This window comes from Prunus dulcis, chromosome 1, assembly GCF_902201215.1.
Source record: "Prunus dulcis chromosome 1, ALMONDv2, whole genome shotgun sequence".
NCBI lineage: Eukaryota > Viridiplantae > Streptophyta > Magnoliopsida > Rosales > Rosaceae > Prunus > Prunus dulcis.
The window spans coordinates 36,465,401-36,484,581 of NC_047650.1; the positions used below are offsets into that span (position 1 = coordinate 36,465,401).

Genomic DNA, 19,181 nt, shown 5'->3' on the forward strand with positions numbered 1-19,181 from the left:
CCAGCTTGGAACAGTCATGTTCCTTACAAGTCCATTTGCAACAGCTCCCGGGAAGAGAAGGGCTTTTACCACAGGAATAGGAAAGATTTCACTTGCAATCAATTGAGAAGAAGTGACATGCAATGGTGTGGTACAAATGCCAGATCTGCATGGAACTCTGTAACAATGAAGAAAAAATAAGAAAGAGAAGAAACATTAACCCAAAAACAGAGAGTTTTACATTTACCTTTTTCTTAATACATATTTCCACAAAACACAGTTATTAAATAACAACAAATATTTCCGCCTGATCAAGACAAGCCAGAGGAAGAAATGGAGCAGCATTACATGTACATAGATCCAGATAAGGCACATACAAATTATGAGCTTGTATCATACAAGAAATCTAAAAAGAATACATATTGCTTAAGTAATACAAATAAAATGCATCAGGTTTCTATTATATAGACTGATAAACACCTAAAACGCCAGCATAGGGCAGAATGATCATTCCCCACACATGGTACATAGGAATCATGCTCCATCTCAGGACCTACGTGGTGAATCCATAAACCTGGATACTTTACCCAAATGCAATTCTAGCGTCTTCTGTAAATATCTTCTCTAAGATACTTACAGAAAATAAACACTTCCTCTAATTTTATAGCCTTTCCTTCAAGTTAGAAGTTTGTTCCAAAACTCAACCAACCAAGCATAAGGCCATTGCCACTACTGAGCTTAGCTCAGTTCATTAACTGCCCTGAATCGCTGATCCATATTCTGAGGGGTCTCGGGTCCTTGTGAGAGTATAACAAGTGAACCAAGTACCCTAATTCAACTGTTAACTAAAAACATTGGGCATATCCTAAAGCACAACTTCAGGATTGCAAAATCAAATCAACCAATCTAAAACAAACAAGAGATTTATTCCTTTTTTTTTCTTTTTCTTTTTTTCTTTTTTTTAGGTTTTAAAACCAAGTTTAACAATGTCACTAAGAACTCCAAAATGCGCATCCAGATTCGATAAACCACGCAACTACAAATACCCAGATGCTAAAACATGAAAATTAGCAAAAACAAAGCATGTCCAGATAGCCTAACAAATGAGAAACTAGGAATTATACGAAAAGAGAAATGAAAATACAGATTTGGGCACAAAGAGGGAGCGAGAGTGGAAATTGATCGAGTGAATTACAGTACCTGAAAAGCGGGATCTGGAGAATGATTAGGAAGAAGTAGACGCGAGCGGCTATTGAAGAGATGTTGCTTATCCATCCCTTTGACGATTTTGACGATGGTGCTGATGATGTTGGCGGAGTTGCCATGATTGCCTTCAACTTCAGACACAGAGAGATGAGACTTTACTAAACTAGAGTTATAGTATGTTTTCTTCTTTGGCGGAGCTACTTGTGGACGCATCAAACGACGTCGTATTGTTCTGTCACGCAATGTCGTCTGCCTGCAAAAAGCGGTTGTGGGCTTTGACTCAGGGTTAGAGGCCCAGGGCAAAAATAACAGTTGAAGCTTACCATTAAAACGGCGCTAAGAGCGGTCGTTTAAGGCGCGCAGACTAAGAGTAGTAGATAAACCTGAACCGTGAGGCAGAAAGGCGGCGCCTTTTCGTTTTTTCCTCATCGGCGTTTGAGCGGAAGCGGTGCGGCCTGGTGACCTTTAAAACGGCACCGTTTGGGAACACAGGCATTTCTATCTCATCTTCCTAACATTGAGAGCAAATGGCTTTTGCTTCTGCGCTTAACACTCCCAAGGGCCTTCACTGTTTAACGTTGCCGTCTTCCCGCAACGAACGGCCACCCACTAATCTGATACTGCCACGTCAATTTCCGGCTCGGTTCTCGTCGACACTGGCCTTGGCCCGCCGTCGAAACCAACGCACTGAATTGGCGTCGTCTAAGCCGAAGATAAATAAGGTAAGAAATGAGCTTTTTTTGGAAGTGCTTTCTCTGTTTGTAGAAACTGAAATTTCTGGTTTTGAATTCGTGGTCGAATGTAGAAAATCTTGGCGAAAAAGGAAGTGAAGGACGAGGAGGAGGAGGATGTGGATGAGGATGCTATAGATGCACTGTTTAGGCTGCTGGAGGAAGACCTTAAAAACGACGACGAATCGTTAGACGACGAAGATTTAACAGAAGAAGAGCTTGCTAAGCTCGAACAAGAAGTAGCAGAGGCACTGGGGATTGTTGATGATGAGGAGGACGAGGATGAGGACGAGGAAGATGATGATGATGATGACGAGGACGACAAGGATGATGATGATGACGTTGTTATTGAGATCGATGCTCAAGAAGAAGAAGTAGATGATGATGACGATGATGAAGAGGAGGAGGAGGAGGAGGAAGAGGAAAGCCCTGTGAAGCTTAAGACTTGGCAGCTTCGGAGATTGGCTGCTGCTTTAAAAGTTGGTCGCCGCAAAACCAGCGTAAGGGTTTCTTTATCTCTTTAGTTTTTGGGTTTTTTTTATGAATCTTTGAAATGCTGGGTTCTTGTTCATGAAATTTGAAACATTTACTGTCCTGAAACACTTAAAGATATCAAATTTCAAGTCCAGTCAACCTTGATATCTTGCTTGGTAGTAATCTTTTTGTTTGGAAATATATATACATATTTTTTTTTTTTAAAGTTCAACAAAGGCCTGGGGGCTTTGAAGATTATAGAATGAATAAAGAATAGATAGGAAAACCAAAACCCTGTTTTTTAATGTAAACTTTGGTTCATATTCATGAAAATTTGCTTATCAGTATTTGGGGTTTTTCGTTATGTTGGCAAACTTTATATTGTTGGCATTTCGTTTGTTTGCAGATAAAAATTCTTGCAGCTGAGCTTTGTCTCGACAGGCCAGTTGTTCTCGAATTGCTTCGCAACCCCCCTCCAAGTCTTTTGATGATGTGTGCTGCTTTACCTGATGAACCAGCTCCAACAATATCTGTGTCCCAAACGATGCCTGTAGAAACTGTTGTGGAAACAACTGTAGAAACTGTGGTGGAAACAACTACAGAGTCTTCGGAGGTTGAAACTACAGTGAACAAACCTATTCATGTTATGCAACAAAAGTTTTCTGCTCAAAAAAGAATGAAGAAAGCGCATGTTGAAACCCTTGAAAGTGTTTATAGAAAAACAAAGCGGCCCACTGTAAGTGAATCTTTTGTGTTGAATGATTTCGGGATATTGCGATATAATGTACTTTCATTTGAAAATTGACCTAAAAGAACTTGTGCGCCATTTCCTTATGCTTTATGTGCGTTGATATGTGATGCAGAATGCAATGATCAGCAGCATAGTGCATGTGACAAACCTGCCCCGCAAAAGAGTTGTGAAATGGTTTGAAGACAAACGTTCTGAGGATGGTGTTACTGACTCTCGACTTCCATATCGACGGCCTGCCCCTAATACTGCCTAGTAAACCAATGTGTAAAACAGGTACTTCTATGTTGTTTATAATGACAGCTGATAGATTTTTTAAGCTCTATCTCCTTTCATTTTCATTAAACTTAACAGAAAGTGAAAATGGAACACGGCAGTAAAACAAGATTGGTGAAGACGCTGTTGGCCTAGGGCTAGCTCAGGTGATGAAGGGGCGGGAAAAGGATTAGGATTCGTTATGGATTCAATCCAATCCGATTGACCCCAAAAAAGAAAAAATATGAAATGAATGAGCTCTTGCCTTAGTTCAATATGATCTTCAGTTTCAGCAATCCCATCTAATAAATAATAGAACTTTGACCTTTATCATCTTCTTTAGCCTAGGGATGGGTATGAGAGGAAGGAATAAAACTTTGATCTTTATCCTAAAAGACAGCAAGAGAATTTTGAATGAATTCTATAGTAACGAACGAAAGATCTTTGACATCTATCATCCCCTTTTCCCCCAGGGAGAGGTACAGAACAAGGGAGAGAACTTTGATTTGTACTGAAAGACAATAAAGATGCCATCCCCTTACCTCTTTCTCGTTCTTCTCCCTTTGGCATTTTCCCTCTTCCTGGTATGTATATAATCAACCTAATCACCCAGATTAGAATTATCACAATTTCTGCCCAAAGCCAGCTATCATCACAACTGGTTGAGACTCGAGAGACCTCATGGCGACGTTAGCAAGGTCGGCATCCACATTTAGGCGGCAAGGCTCGTCGGGCTTAATATGGGACGATAACTTGATGCTGCAAAGAGAGGAAGGCAGGGCAGAGTTTAGGGAGCTAAGGCCATGCCAGAGTGCCAAACCCATTGGCCTCAAGGCTTATAGCAGCTCAAATGGAGCACTCGCGATTTGCCCTCGCAGCTCTTCTTCCTCAGCCAAGAAGAACCCACATTCCCTCAAATCCAAATTCTTGAAAATGTTTCGAGCTCTTTTTCGAAAATAAACCACTGCCCGGAAATCCAATGCATGAGAGGACAGGGCATGATTTAATGTCTTCTAAGCACATAAGTATACAGTATTATAGTATTTCAACATTTCGATGAAATTCTTGTAGCTTGGAACATTGTGTTCCAACAAAACACTTTCTTGTAATTGTTTTATTATGAACACAAGTAATTACGATCTCGGCATTTCATAGCAAACCAAACATACCGACAAAATGGTGTCATTTTCCTGTCAATTTTTGTGCTGAAAGGTATGGTAGGGAAGCCCATCTCCATTTTCTCATGATTTAGAAGAAACAGACAAAAGTTTTTGGTCAAAAAAAGGTCGAAAGCCCATCTTCATCGACTATGTACGGATGATGAATGAGACCATTCGTTAAAGTCGCCAAGGATTATTTTCAAAGGATTGGCAAAGTTTGTTGGGGCCACCACAAATTTTCAGCCTCCCTACAAGTTTATAGCATCTATTGGCAATATAAAACTTAGGCTAAGTTAATTACCAATTAATCCTTTTTCTTTTTTTGTCCCGTAAATGTTAAGTATGGTCCAACACTACATCTAGACCCTAAAAACGAAGTTTACATTTTTGTAAAATTTAGGCAACAAAATAGAAGGCAACTTTGGGACCTAACATCTGAAGTTTATATTTTGTACGGGGATATTTGGAGATTTCTACGTCTTTTTATGTGATGGTGGATTTATGTTCCCAAATTAAAACGACAACTCATGGTACCGACATCCCAATCTGGCGGAGCTGTCCAATTCCTAACTGAAGTTGGGTCGTCTTTGAGCCATTGGCCTGCACAAATTGAAATATCTTGCTCATGAATCATGATTCATACATACTTTACAGGGATAGTGATCCATTCAACTAAAGAAGCAAAAGAATAAAAAAAACAAATGAAGTTTATTAGCTATCAAGGTTAATTAAAGTGTAAAGAGTTTGCAGCTCAAGTGGTTAAGAGCAGCTATCCATGCACTTGAATCAAAATTTTATGTTCGAATTCTTCCCCCAATATCGTTTATATCTAAAATAAAAAGTTCATTAAAGTAACATATATTGGAAAATACTCCAAGTTCAAAATTGCCCAAATGTTAGAAACTGATAAATTTTTTTGTTAGATGTATAATGAATTATTAGTGATAATGGTGATATTCTTTTTTAATGTTGGAAAGTTAAGATGATTTTAAGAAGTTAATCACATTAACTTGAAGCTTATTATAAGGTCAATAAATTTGCATGTGTTTGTGACCAAAGAAAAAATTTCTCACCTAAAGGCAAAGAAATCACGCACGCATACCTCAAATCAAATGAGATATTCAAACTTCCATGGTAAACTAAACTCATTGCTTTCCCAAAATCAAGAAACACATGCACTTCCAGCACATAATCTGGTCCCACTGTCCCAGTTCGTTGCATCTCCCTCCCCAATCTCCATGCCATCCGTCCGATCTGAATCTCATCCAACGTTTCCCCTGTCTCCACGATCCCTTCCTACAAACCTTTGATTCAGGCCACGCCTCATGGCTCATATCTCTCCACGCTCACCCTCGCAGAGCCCTCAGATCTGAACGAGCTTCAACGGCTCCAAATCCACTCTGAAACTCCACCTCTCTGCTATTTACTCACTCAAACATTAACGTCCCGCTCTTTTAATTTTCTTCCAGCTGAAAACCACGAAAAACAATTCCTCTCAGTTTGATTTGTTTAGAGACCAAATGCAAGAGCAAGCGACGAGCTCCCTTGCCGCGAGCTCTCTCCCGTCGAGCAGCGAAAGGTCTTCGAGCTCTGCATTCCAAGTTGAAGTCAAAGAAGGTTTGATTTTCTCAACTCATTTTTAGTTTTTCAAAGTTTATGTTTAAAAAGTCTAACTGAGTTTGTTCAAATTTGTCTACTTTCTTTCTGGTTCCAAAGAATTTCGAAATTTCCCATCTGGGTTTTGTAGTATCCTGAATTTTCGGAGCCGGGTCTTTGTTATTTTCCCGGGAAATACTTTATGCGGATGAAAAACCTTCCCTTTTACATTGCTTCAAGTAAAAAGAAGAAAGCTTTATTGTTCATGGTTGGCTGTTTATCTTCGTGAACCAATAATTTAGAAATTTCCCATCTTGGTTTCGTAGAATCCAGGATTTTCTCAACTGAGCCTTTGTTCTTTTCCGGGGAAATTCTTTTTTGCGGGAAAACTCTTCCCTGTTAAATTGTTTTATATAAAAAGGAGTCGGCTTTTCTTATAAGGCAAAGACATGATGCATTAAATTTTTGTTAAGGTCCAACAATAATTTTCTATTTTGGCCTAAATTTTAGGCATGGAAAGTGATGAGGAGATCAGGAGAGTGCCGGAGATTGGCGGCGAATCTGCCGGAGCGTCAATCTCCGGTAGGGAAACCGGTTCGTTGGCCGGTCCGGACCGGGCCCAAGTGGTAGGTGAGGGGCAAAGAAAGAGAGGAAGAAGTCCAGCTGACAAGGAAAGCAAGAGGCTGAAGAGGTGAGTTGGGCTGCACCGCTTCCGTGATGATTTTACTGTTCTGCCCTTTTTAGTCGATTGCGTGTGCTCATTAGCATTTTGGTGGAATTGTCTTTTTTGGGTACAAAACAAAAGGTTATTAAGGAACAGAGTTTCAGCACAGCAAGCAAGGGAGAGGAAGAAGGCATACTTGAGTGATTTGGAAGTGAGAGTGAAAGACTTGGAGCAGAAAAACTCTGAGCTTGAGGAGAAGCTTTCCACTTTGCAGAATGAGAATCAGATGCTTAGACATGTATGTTCCTCCATCCTCATCACATGCTTCATGTTAATCATCATAATCATTAGTTAGAAATTAGAATTTGTTTATATGTGCCAGAAAGATTTGCATTAGGGGTATTGTGGGGAAGAAAAAATGATGGTATAAATGTACAGTTCTATTGAGGAGGGCCCTTGATATTATCTTAACTTCACTTATTATCAAAAGTGGAAAGTGTTATGGACTTGTGATATAAATGGGGTGTATGGGTGGGGGATGTGGGGTCTACCCCACCAAATCCATTACTCCGTTTTGTTCTTGATAAGAAGTAAAAGCTGAAGTATGGAATCGATGTGATGGTGTCAAATTCCCTTTTTGCTCCACCGACTAGTGGACTGATACTATCCCTCTTAACATGCTAATCCATAGTTAATATGTGATTTTTTATATATTAAGATTGATAATGGTTAATGTGTCTACTGTTTAGAACCGTTAACCATCGCGTTAGGTTATCATCCTACTTAGCATGTCTCATGCTTTGTACAATCATTAATTATTGTAAGATATGCATTTATACCATGTTGGGATGCTTGTGAGCGAAAGGTCTGTTTTTGTTAGGTAAACTTGTCATGCCAATTCGTAAAGGTTTAGATAGCTTGTGCATCAAAATGAGGGCAATTCTGCACCTTATTGTTGCCTGAATTGGTGAATATTGATTGAGGTAGACTTAAAACTTAGCAAAATTTGGGCTTAGGCAATTGATATTTGTGATACACCTGACAAATTTGGGAGAATTAATTATTTCTCTGCATTAGGACTTATTCTTGGAAACCTGAAAGAGTTGGAAACATATCCTGAACTGCCACTATGCTTAAGCTTTTACTGGAAGTTCTGCCTCTGTAATCCACCTGTAGTTTGATTTAATATCTGCATGACATTTACTTATTGGTAGTCTCTGCCATTTTAATTTGTTGCAGATACTGAAGAACACAACGGCAAGCCGGAGAGGAGCAGGCAGTAATGCAAATGCAGATGGATCCTTATAGGAAAGTGTGTGAGATCAGAGTGTTCATAAAGAGAAATTGTGAGAGGAAAAGCAGAAGCAATACGACTTTAGTATTCCAACCATACATGGAAACATCACAAGGGAGGGACCTAGGCATACTTAATCATAGATTAGCATTTCTAGCATTTCCTTTAAGTTATGTTCACTAGTAGTTCATTTGCATGCCACTCCCGTGGTACTTTTCTGTATGCAATATGGTGCAGATCTTGTGTCAACTGTAGTAACAGCAGCGGGTGCAGGCATGACTGGAAAATTTACCAAAAATGGGAAAAGCTCGTTCGTGTTGGTAGTGGCAATGACAGTGGCACTAGCATTTGTGAAAATGGTGAGGCAGTGGTGATTGCTAGTAGGGTTTAGGCTTGCCGTGGTGATTGCTAGTAGGGTTTAGGCTTGCCGTGGCGATTGTGGTGTTACCAGTCTACTTATTCTTTGCCGAAATGTTCTATAGGTTTATAAGAGATCAAATTCCCATCATCAATGCAATGGGAAAAATGGAATAACAGTGTACTGTGTTCTTTTAAGACGGGTGGTTTTAGTTTATGCAATCTTTTCTGGAAGTAAAATCATTATGCAAATAAACTGGTAAAGTGCCCTAATTAATAAGACTAATAAAATTGTGCTCAGCTGAGCTAGCATTTTCTGCAACTGCGAAAGGAATAAAAGAACAGAATATTTGGGGTGGTTGCAAAATCATGTTTGGTGATCGTGATCGTGTTCATGTATGTGGCAAGTAAAAGACTATTCAATCAGAACTCAACCGTGTTTTAACTAATCCCGCCAAATTACTTTAACATTGGCCCCGCTTTCTAAATTTGTTCAAGTTTAAGAGTATCTCCACCTATAAGGGTTAAGACTAGAATAAGGGCAAGCAAGGGCTGTCACTATTCACAGGAGTAGTGTCAGCCTTGTCATTTGTGGTTCCACCTAGGAGGGCCAAGTCTAAGGCAATTACTATTCACTTAAATTTATTTTTTATTTTATATACTTAAACCATTGATTTTGATAAGCTTTTCGGATAAGATTTTTGTTTCCCAAGTGTTAATATTTATCGTAAAATTCTCACCTAAAAATCAAGATAACATTTTCGGATAAAATTTTGAAATTAAATTTGGTGTGGAAAGTGAATAATATTGGTAGGTATGTATAGAAAAAAATTCCAATATTTTTTGATATTTTTTTCAATTTTTTTTAGCCTAAAATTGGACAACCGTTGGATTGTGCAAGATTTTTTGATCAGAGGCTCCAGGAGAAGCCACGTGGCTTGTAACAATTGGGCAATGTGGGCTGGTGGGTCAAACAGTAAAAAAATAATCGAAAATCAACTGCTGACGTCAGCAGCCCGCTGGCAACAGCCCAGTCAATTTCTGCATGTGGACTTGCCCCGGCTGGTGGGTCCCATGCCTTGCCCGGGCTGGATTTCCTGCGCTGGAGCCGCATTGGGCTTGCCAGAGGGGGCCTTTTGCCCAGTTTGATAGCAGCGCTGGAGCTGCTCTAACAGACTATGAATTAAATTAGAAACATAAGATAAGTTACATTTACCAAGGATGATTCACATTACTATAAAACACCACTTGATCTTTATAATAAGACCATAAGAAAAAACATCGTCACACGTTTAATAATCTAACTTCATATTATATCTTTGTCATAAATAATCTAACTTCATTTTATATCTTTATCGTAAATAAAACGAACACGACTAATGCATTTATACCCTGAAAAATTATGTGATTATTGAAAACTTAGAATCCTATACCTATTGATTATAATACAAACCAACATTGAGTATTATACGTTTTCCATGTTTTTTAGGGTCTTTTTATTTCAACTTAAAATTTAAGTAGTTTATCTTGTGTAATACGGTTATGTGGGTTAGGCAAGTTACACAATTACATAAACATGTTAAAGCGTGTCATTTTCGGGTTAGGCAGCTTGACCCAAAATACAAAGTGTTTGCTAATTGTGTTAAGCGGGTCGACACAGTTATTACACAAACAAAATTGTGGGCAAACCCAAACATGTTTGTTTGTTGCAAGAATTCTATAATGAGAGCCTTATATATGACCTTTAGGTGAAGTTCTATTTCTTAACTGTTTGATCAAATTGATTAGCCTAATTCAATAATTAAGATATAGGACCTTATCTAAAAGCCATATATAAAACCCTCATTATAGAATGACTTATGTTTGTTGTTTCTAAGTGAATTATTGTGTCGTGTCTAAACTTGTCACTCTAAATTTCAAGTCATGCATAAAATTTCCTTCCGCGGATCACTTGGGCCTAAGCCTTTATGACGGCCTCCTTGACTTTTCTTTTTATTTTATAAAACGGGCCTACTTGGTGAGGAAGATTCATTAGTGGTGGTTGGCTAGACCCCGATCCATTTTTGCATGAAAATCAAAAACAATGCTAAGAAATTGCTGCCACCGACAATAACCACTTATACTGATAGTCTCCCACTACAGCCTGTTACCAGCAAACAATAAATTACAAAATTAAGACTTAAAATATATACGACACTTGTTGGTTCTTCTCTCCTTGACGGAGACAACCCAACCGGTAACCTTACACGTGTTCAAATTAGATTGGATGCAACCGTTTTAAGTCAACAATTCAACTCAATTGGGCTCTCTGATTTCTCACCAGACTCGTATAACAACTGCATGGTTTGGTGTTGTGTTGCATTATTGCGATATCATCGTTTTGTTAAATAAGGAAAATAAAAGGGTTGTTGTTATATCACTAATCACCTCTCTGGATTATTGCAAAATAACTTCAACCACCAATTACATTAGATACTTTGAAATCGTTGGTGTAATTAGTAATTGCTCTTCGATAACGATATGAGTTTGTTTTTTTTTTTTTTGTCGATGTTATTTCGATTATCTCTAACAGTCAGATCATGCCTTAAATTTAAATTTCAAATCATAAAAAATTACTAAATCTTGTACCATTTCTTTAACCATGGACGTCAAGTATATATGCTTTCTTGGAATTCTTTCTATAACGATGTGACCATTTAGTTTTAATGGCAACTCAAAGTTCTTATGAGGATTTAATAGAATTCATTGCAAGGTAAGTAAAAATTTTGCCCCAAAAAAAAACTTCATTTAAAACAATTGATATACTGTATTTTAACTCTTTTTTTTTTATCGATCTTTTTAACCATTTGAATTATTAAACCGGGGACGTAAAATTATCATGTGTAAAAATATCATGTGTATTTAATTATCAGACAATAATTTTCTTTATAAAAAAATAAAAAAATAAAAAAATAAAAAAAAAAGCATGTGAAACGAGACAAAAGGAGTCTAAACTGATTCACTGTACAACGACTAAAGCGAGTTGGGGCGGGACAGTGGCAACCGGTTCACCCGGTAAAATGAAATAAATATTAAAAAAAGAAAGAACAGAAAATATAGTAATAAAAGGACAAGTAAAGGCAAAGCTGTCATGAGTAGAGAGAGAGATCAGAGATGTCGTAGTGAATGGGCGAAGAATTCACAGCCTTTGCCTCCCTCACTTCTTTGCCGACAGATCTCTTTTCTGATATCTCAAACAAAAACAATTGAAATCGCAACTCTGAGGAAGCTCAAGAATTGAGAACAGCCATGGAAGCCAATGCTGGACTGGTGGCTGGCTCTTACAAGAGAAACGAACTCGTTCGGATTCGTCACGATTCAGATAGCGCGGTAAAGTTTTTTCAGAGTTACCCATTTCGATTTTTTTCCGATTTGTTTTATTAATTGTTTGTTTTGATGTGGGTTTTTGTTGATTTTATTTTTTATGTACTGTGTGGATCTCATTGTTGGCTAGGTGGAACTGGGTTTTCAGTAAATATCTGTGTTCTTTTGACTGAATCGGAAATGGGTAGTTTTAGAAATTGGATATGGAGTTTTGATTGAGACAAGGGGCAGTGGATGTTACAGTCAAACTTGAAGATTTTAGTTTGGATTTGTTAAAGCTCTGATCTTGTAGAAATTTGTTTGCTTTATGAATAGCTATGGAATGGTAAATGTAATTTCTATCAGATCTTAGAAATGTGTTTATCAAATTTTAATCTGTGATGTCTATAGCTGGATTTGCCGACACTTGTTGACAACCCAATCTACTTATTATTACTTTTCTAGTTTGATACTTCTTTTATTTTTCTAGAATGAATCTAAGATCTTGATAGTTTAGTCCTCAATTGTCGGTCATCTCAGTTGAATTCAGCTCAATGAAATTTTAGCTTCTTTCTTCTTTCACTGACTCATCACTCATAACACATGCCTGTGATCTGTTCTCTGAACTGTGAGTTGAACTGCTTGTTAGGCTTCGTGGTTTACATTTCATGTGATTGACAATGCCAGTGTAACTAATGTTAGTTTAACCTTTCTTGGAATGAAATTCTGAGTTATTGATCAATTTCATAAAGACTTTGATCATGGTAATTAATTATGTGCATCCTGAGTTTCATTATTACAAAATACTGCATTTATCAATGAACCTTTTATTTGCTAAAAGCCTAAAACATAGGTACACATATATCAAGTTTCTTGCTACTTTCAATAAATTTCCTTTAACGGTTTTGAAAATTGTCATTGGTAATGCAGCCCAAACCCTTAAAAAATCTGAACGGGCAGATATGTCAGATATGTGGTGATACTGTTGGACTCACGGCCACTGGTGATGTCTTTGTTGCCTGTAATGAGTGTGCCTTTCCAGTTTGTCGTCCTTGTTATGAGTATGAGCGGAAAGATGGGAACCAGTCTTGCCCACAGTGCAAGACTCGATACAAAAGGCACAAAGGTTAGCTTGTGGTTTGATTACTTTTAGAGAATTCAATCCCGTTATTTTGGCTTATAGCCATAATTCTTGCAATGAAGTTAATACAGCTGATGTACTTTAGGGAGTCCTCGAGTGGACGGAGATGATGATGAGGATGATATTGATGATCTGGAGAATGAGTTCAATTACTCACAAGGAAATAGCAATGCCAGACGCCAGTGGCAAGGAGAAGACGCCGACCTCTCATCTTCCTCTAGACATGAATCTCAACAGCCAATTCCCCTTCTAACCAATGGGCAGCCGGTAGGCAATTAGCAATAGTGCTTATTCTCACTCATTTAAATTTGATTAAGGCATTCTCATGTTCATAGAGACGAGCATGTTTATTTTTTAGCTCTTTTTTTAATTTGATACAAGTAACATCTGTTAAAGGAAGTGTCCTTAGATTTTCCTGTATGTCACTTGGAGTATTTGTATCCTGAGATGAAATTGCTGCTTGTAACTACAGCTTATAGTTGCAAGCCTTACATGGTTGTTTTATGCATTTTATCTTGCTTTTAAACTTATGCTCATAATCTCTTCAGATGTCTGGCGAGATTCCATGTGCAACACCTGACAACCAATCTGTGCGAACTACATCAGGTCCTTTGGATCCAAGACAGCCAGGTACACCTTAATTACATTCATACAATAAGTCCTCTGACAAATGGCTTGTTTAAATAGTTATTTGATTGTGTAATTTATTATTACAGTTCCAGTAAGAATAGTGGACCCGTCAAAGGACTTGAATTCTTATGGGCTAGGAAATGTTGACTGGAAAGAAAGGGTTGAAGGCTGGAAACTCAAACAGGACAAAAATATGATGCAGATGACTAGTAGATACGCTGAAGGAAAGGGTGACAATGAAGGCACTGGTTCAAATGGAGAAGAACTCCAAATGTGAGCGCTTCTCAAAATGCCCTTTGTTATTGCTATTATGTTACTAAATCATCTTTGTACAATGATGCAGTGTAAATTTATGGAAATGAAAAGTGTCATTCCCTGTTGCATTTTCTTTTGGTGGTCAGATTTTCCAGTTGCAGTCAAAGTGTTTAATGGTGGAATTGTTCCTTGAATATGCCTATTTGATTTTCTTTTGTTTTCTTCTCAGGGCTGATGATGCCAGGCAACCTTTAAGTCGTATCGTGCCTATTTCTTCATCTCATCTGACACCTTACCGTGTTGTGATCATACTCCGGCTTATTATTCTGGGTTTCTTCTTGCAATATCGTGCAACTCACCCAGTGAAAGATGCATACCCATTATGGTTAACATCAGTTATCTGTGAGATTTGGTTTGCTTTATCCTGGCTTCTGGATCAGTTTCCAAAATGGTTTCCCATTAATCGTGAGACCTATCTGGACAGGCTCACATTGAGGTTGGCCAACTTAGTATCATCTGTGGCAATCTATAGTTCAGTGTGTGGTTCTAAAACTTAGTTTCATACCATTTTTAATTATTGCAGGTATGATCGTGAAGGGGAACCATCCCAGCTAGCTCCTATAGATGTATTTGTTAGTACAGTGGATCCCATGAAAGAGCCTCCTCTGGTTACGGCTAACACTGTTTTATCCATACTTTCTGTGGATTATCCTGTGGACAAAGTCTCTTGCTATGTGTCTGATGATGGGTCAGCAATGCTAACATTTGAATCCCTTTCTGAAACTGCGGAGTTTGCTAGGAAGTGGGTGCCTTTTTGCAAGAAACACAACATTGAACCTAGAGCCCCTGAATTTTATTTTGCCCAAAAGATTGATTACTTAAAGGACAAGATACAACCTTCTTTTGTAAAAGAGCGTAGAGCAATGAAGGTGAGTGATACGGAAATATGTTGCATGGGTTTGTTAAAAAAAGTTCTACATGATTATTTCTTATTTGCACATCTCAAGCAAGATGATTATTCTCATTCTTTGCATGTGCTGCCTGATTTAAGTTACATAATTTGCATGTGATGCCTACTTTAAATTAAATAATTCATCCTTCCAATGGTGCATTCCTTTCAAAGCAATGTAACTACCCATCCGGTTTTCAGCTTAAAAGAATGCTATTGATCCTGCCTGTAGTTTGCATTTTTTTAAAATATTTTATAATCTCATTTCGAACAAGATGATTGCTTCAATTCTTGATAGACACTGGATTGTCTATTTCATTGTTATTAGAATTGGAGTTTGATGCCAGTATTCAAAAGGAAGAAGAAAAAAAGCGTTATACTTCAGTAGATCTGGTTGCTGTAACCTTAAACAAGTAGTTTAAAATTTGAAATGTCATTAGAGTTTTATAGGTCATATTATTTGATTATTTCGTGTGAGAGTTAAAGGATGCTTAGAGAGCAGATTGTGGTAAACTTCATATACATGTTTAGCACTGTGAATGGAGTCTAAAAACATTTGTTTTACCCCACAGAGAGAGTATGAAGAATTCAAGGTACGGATCAATGCCTTAGTTGCCAAGGCACAGAAGATGCCTGAAGAAGGTTGGACAATGCAGGATGGGACTCCATGGCCTGGGAACAATCCTAGGGACCATCCAGGAATGATCCAGGTACTTGCATTTTTATCCAGTGCATTTTGGTTTCTGCCTCCTCTTATTGCTTCTATACTAATTTTAGTTTTCTATTTTGTGGAAGAACAGGTCTTCTTAGGCCACAGTGGGGGCCTTGATACTGATGGAAATGAGCTGCCTCGACTTGTTTATGTTTCTCGTGAGAAGCGACCAGGCTTCCAGCATCACAAGAAAGCTGGAGCAATGAATGCACTGGTTTGTTACTCCCTGAAATTGATTAAGATATAATTTCCTTTTCTGGGTAGTAATGTCAGTGCTTTGACCTATTTGGAACTATATTTTTTATTACTCAATCATGTCTGTTAACTCTGGATAAATGCCAAATCCTCATTTATGGGAAGATATACATTGGTATAAATGCATACACATGGGCCTATGTACACCATTAGCTTTTTTAGAACTCTCTAGTAGGATCCTCCTTAATGTTTTCCATCAATATTTCCTTGACCCATTGATCGTCAATATTTCCTTGCCCAATTAGAATCCTCAATATTTCCTTTACCAATCACATTACGGTACATTATAAGGTTGGAAGGACACAAACATTTTCTGGTATGGCGGAACAAATTGTCGGGTAAATACCTGTTGGTATAAAATGTCAGCATCTCTTAAACAAGTTTTGTAATAAAAGATTGTCCCCTGATGAACTGATGTGCCAAAAACCATTTTGGTTTTCTAACTTGGTTCACTATGGGCCATGCAGATTCGAGTTTCAGCTGTCCTGACAAATGGTGCATATCTTTTGAATGTTGATTGTGATCACTACTTCAATAACAGTAAAGCTCTTAAGGAAGCCATGTGTTTCATGATGGACCCAGCTTATGGGAAGAAGACCTGTTATGTCCAGTTCCCTCAGCGTTTTGATGGCATTGACTTGCACGATCGATATGCCAATCGGAACATTGTCTTCTTCGATGTAGGTGCTACTTGTTTTACAATCACCAATAAGAAATATTACACCGTGTGACAGTTATTATGGCTCCACTGGTAAAATACTTTGTTTTATTTGCAGATCAACTTGAAAGGGCTGGATGGCATCCAGGGTCCAGTCTATGTGGGAACTGGTTGCTGTTTCAACAGACAAGCTCTATATGGGTATGACCCAGTTTTGACTGAGGAAGATTTACAACCAAACATTATCGTCAAGAGTTGTTGTGGTTCAAGAAAGAAGGGAAAGACTAGCAATAAGAAGTATATTGACAAGAAGAGGGCAGTTAAAAGAACGGAATCCACTATTCCCATTTTTAATATGGAAGACATTGAGGAGGGTGTCGAAGGTTGCTGCTTATTATTATTATACTTGTTATTATCTGTGTTCATTCATTTGACAAAAATTAATAGAAGTTATATTGATTTGAGGTTTGATATGACCAAAATTTACAGAAAAATCAAATTTATGTTTTAATGCATCCATGTGATGTAAATTTAACTAAGATAACTTCATATTCTGCAGGTTATGATGATGAGAGGACTCTTCTTATGTCCCAGAAGAGCTTAGAGAAGCGCTTTGGTCAATCACCAGTTTTTATTGCAGCCACCTTCATGGAACAAGGAGGCATTCCGCCTACAACCAATCCTGCGACCCTTTTGAAGGAAGCCATACATGTTATTAGCTGTGGATATGAAGACAAGACTGAATGGGGAAAAGAGGTCAGTCAGTATAGCAATTGGGTCCTAGCAACCCTCATTCCCAACATAAATAGTAGCATACTTATTGAATGGACTTGTGATTTTGGATTTATATAAATTTAACATTTTGATTTATCACCAGATTGGATGGATCTATGGTTCTGTGACTGAAGATATTTTAACTGGGTTTAAGATGCATGCCCGTGGTTGGATATCAGTCTATTGCATGCCTCCCCGCCCAGCATTTAAGGGTTCTGCTCCCATCAATCTTTCTGATCGTTTGAACCAGGTGCTTCGATGGGCCTTGGGGTCAATTGAAATTTTGCTAAGCAGGCATTGTCCCATATGGTATGGCTACAATGGGAAATTGAAGCTTTTGGAGAGAATAGCATACATCAATACCATTGTTTACCCCCTCACATCTATACCGCTGATTGCGTACTGTTTGCTCCCTGCCTTTTGCCTTCTCACAGAAAAGTTCATTATTCCTGAGGTTAGTACTAATCCTGCGGCAATCCCACTTGAAAAATAATTAATAAAGTCCTTGAAGTGCCATAAAATTTCGCTGTCATGGGACCTTTATCCATTTGATTATTTAGTAATTTGACACTCTAGATTTTCATTTTGAGCATCCAATAAATCTGTTCTATGTCTCTGCAGATAAGTAACTTTGCTAGCATGTGGTTCATTCTGCTCTTTGTTTCCATTATTGCAACCGGAATTCTTGAGCTTAGGTGGAGTGGAGTCAGTATTGAAGACTGGTGGAGAAACGAACAGTTCTGGATCATTGGTGGCACATCAGCTCATCTTTTTGCTGTCTTTCAAGGTCTCCTAAAAGTTCTTGCTGGGATTGATACCAACTTCACTGTCACATCAAAGGCATCTGATGAGGATGGAGATTTTGCGGAGCTTTACGTGTTCAAATGGACATCGCTTCTCATCCCTCCAACCACAGTTCTTCTGGTGAACATGGTAGGTATTGTAGCCGGTGTTTCATATGCCATAAATAGTGGGTACCAGTCTTGGGGTCCACTCTTTGGCAAACTGTTTTTTGCCCTATGGGTCGTTGCACATCTGTATCCATTCCTGAAGGGTCTTTTGGGTCGGCAAAATCGTACCCCGACAATTGTCATCGTGTGGTCTATTCTTCTTGCTTCAATCTTCTCCCTGCTGTGGGTGCGCATCGACCCATTCACTAACGACGCAACAAAAGCTGCATCAAATGGTCAATGTGGCGTCAATTGTTAATTCATTTCAAAGAAAAAATCTTTCTTTTGTGGAAACCAGCATCTCTCTCCACCTTCTGTGTGTATATACAAGAAATCAAGTAAAGTCGTCTACTGAACTTCTATGTACGGTCTCCGCGTCCGAAAAGGGAGTCTGGTGGAAGAAAACTGAGAGAACCCTTGTGTATGTTTTTGGTTGCCCCTTTGACAAAGTGTTTGTTGTTCCCTGCTGAAATATGTTTTCTGAACTTTGATCTTAGTCATTGTTGTGCAGCATTGTTATGGTTGTTGTCAAGAGGGATATATAGAAGCTATTTATTGCACTACTTGGTCTGTCTCTGTTAGGACAAACTTTGTTTTGGTCGATGTAAGATTATTTAATGCCTATCATCATGGAGCTATAATTATTGAATACAAATTCTTTCATCAGACAAGCCTATATGAATTATGTTTTTGTTTTTGTTTATTTAAAATTTCTAAGATCTTGCAAAATATTGACATGAATGAATTTCGAAATTCATGCCCTCTGGGATGGATGCTTGTGAGCATCAAAACTTTAGCATGGAGTTGAAAAGTACTCAAACCAACTGTAGTTCAAGGATATATGTAAAAGAATTGTACACAAAATTGCATTTTCTGTGTCACAGGCCTCCTAGTCAATCAAGTCGACTGTATTGCATTTTGACGAGACGCACTTGCGTTTTTCTTTTCATCGACTGGTTATGAAATTTGAACTCACAACTTCCTCCAACAAAATTGAGACTGGAGCCACTAGACTGAATGATCATTAACAACACTTATTTCAAATAGCCTA

At 38.2% G+C, this 19,181-nt stretch overlaps 4 protein-coding genes across 6 annotated transcripts in view; 3 read left to right on the forward strand and 1 right to left on the reverse strand.

Annotated features, from left to right (window-relative positions):
* Positions 1-1,433, reverse strand: part of LOC117636704 — a 2,104-nt gene extending 671 nt beyond the window's left edge. Inside the window, 2 exon segments of the mRNA XM_034371352.1 lie at positions 1-157; positions 1,180-1,433. The exon segment at positions 1-157 is cut by the window's left edge and continues 9 nt beyond it. Coding sequence (XP_034227243.1) covers positions 1-157; positions 1,180-1,304 — 282 coding nt within the window. The 5' untranslated portion in view covers positions 1,305-1,433.
* Positions 1,434-1,545: 112 nt separating this feature from the next.
* On the forward strand, positions 1,546-4,517 carry LOC117636692 (protein OVEREXPRESSOR OF CATIONIC PEROXIDASE 3-like). 2 transcript variants are annotated; one of them, XM_034371339.1, is made up of 5 exons: positions 1,546-1,907; positions 1,991-2,416; positions 2,797-3,126; positions 3,254-3,414; positions 3,867-4,517. In XM_034371339.1, exons 1-4 carry the CDS (start codon positions 1,713-1,715, stop codon positions 3,392-3,394), a joined length of 1,092 nt encoding a protein of 363 aa, XP_034227230.1. In that variant the 5' UTR covers positions 1,546-1,712; the 3' UTR covers positions 3,395-3,414; positions 3,867-4,517. The 2 variants fall into 2 exon arrangements, with proteins under 2 accessions (XP_034227230.1, XP_034227222.1); XM_034371331.1 differs by lacking the exon at positions 3,867-4,517 and having other exon boundaries at positions 3,254-3,721.
* A 1,375-nt stretch (positions 4,518-5,892) lies between these two features.
* LOC117615898 (transcription factor HY5) lies at positions 5,893-8,686 on the forward strand. Of its 2 annotated transcripts, XR_004584079.1 has the most exons (5): positions 5,893-6,170; positions 6,660-6,840; positions 6,955-7,111; positions 8,053-8,498; positions 8,530-8,686. XR_004584079.1 is itself a non-coding variant. In XM_034345073.1 (4 exons), the coding sequence occupies exons 1-4, from the start codon at positions 6,074-6,076 to the stop codon at positions 8,119-8,121; spliced, it is 504 nt and encodes a 167-aa protein (XP_034200964.1). In that variant the 5' UTR covers positions 5,979-6,073; the 3' UTR covers positions 8,122-8,686. The 2 variants fall into 2 exon arrangements, 1 of the variants encoding a protein (XP_034200964.1); XM_034345073.1 differs by having other exon boundaries at positions 5,979-6,170; positions 8,053-8,686.
* Positions 8,687-11,578: 2,892 nt separating this feature from the next.
* LOC117616497 (cellulose synthase A catalytic subunit 1 [UDP-forming]) lies at positions 11,579-18,806 on the forward strand. The gene is made up of 14 exons (XM_034345833.1): positions 11,579-11,833; positions 12,737-12,932; positions 13,033-13,214; positions 13,496-13,577; positions 13,664-13,850; positions 14,062-14,328; positions 14,416-14,761; positions 15,354-15,491; positions 15,582-15,707; positions 16,216-16,428; positions 16,525-16,789; positions 16,966-17,162; positions 17,284-17,634; positions 17,802-18,806. The coding sequence occupies exons 1-14, from the start codon at positions 11,753-11,755 to the stop codon at positions 18,387-18,389; spliced, it is 3,219 nt and encodes a 1,072-aa protein (XP_034201724.1). The 5' UTR covers positions 11,579-11,752; the 3' UTR covers positions 18,390-18,806.
* Positions 18,807-19,181: the final 375 nt, after the last annotated feature.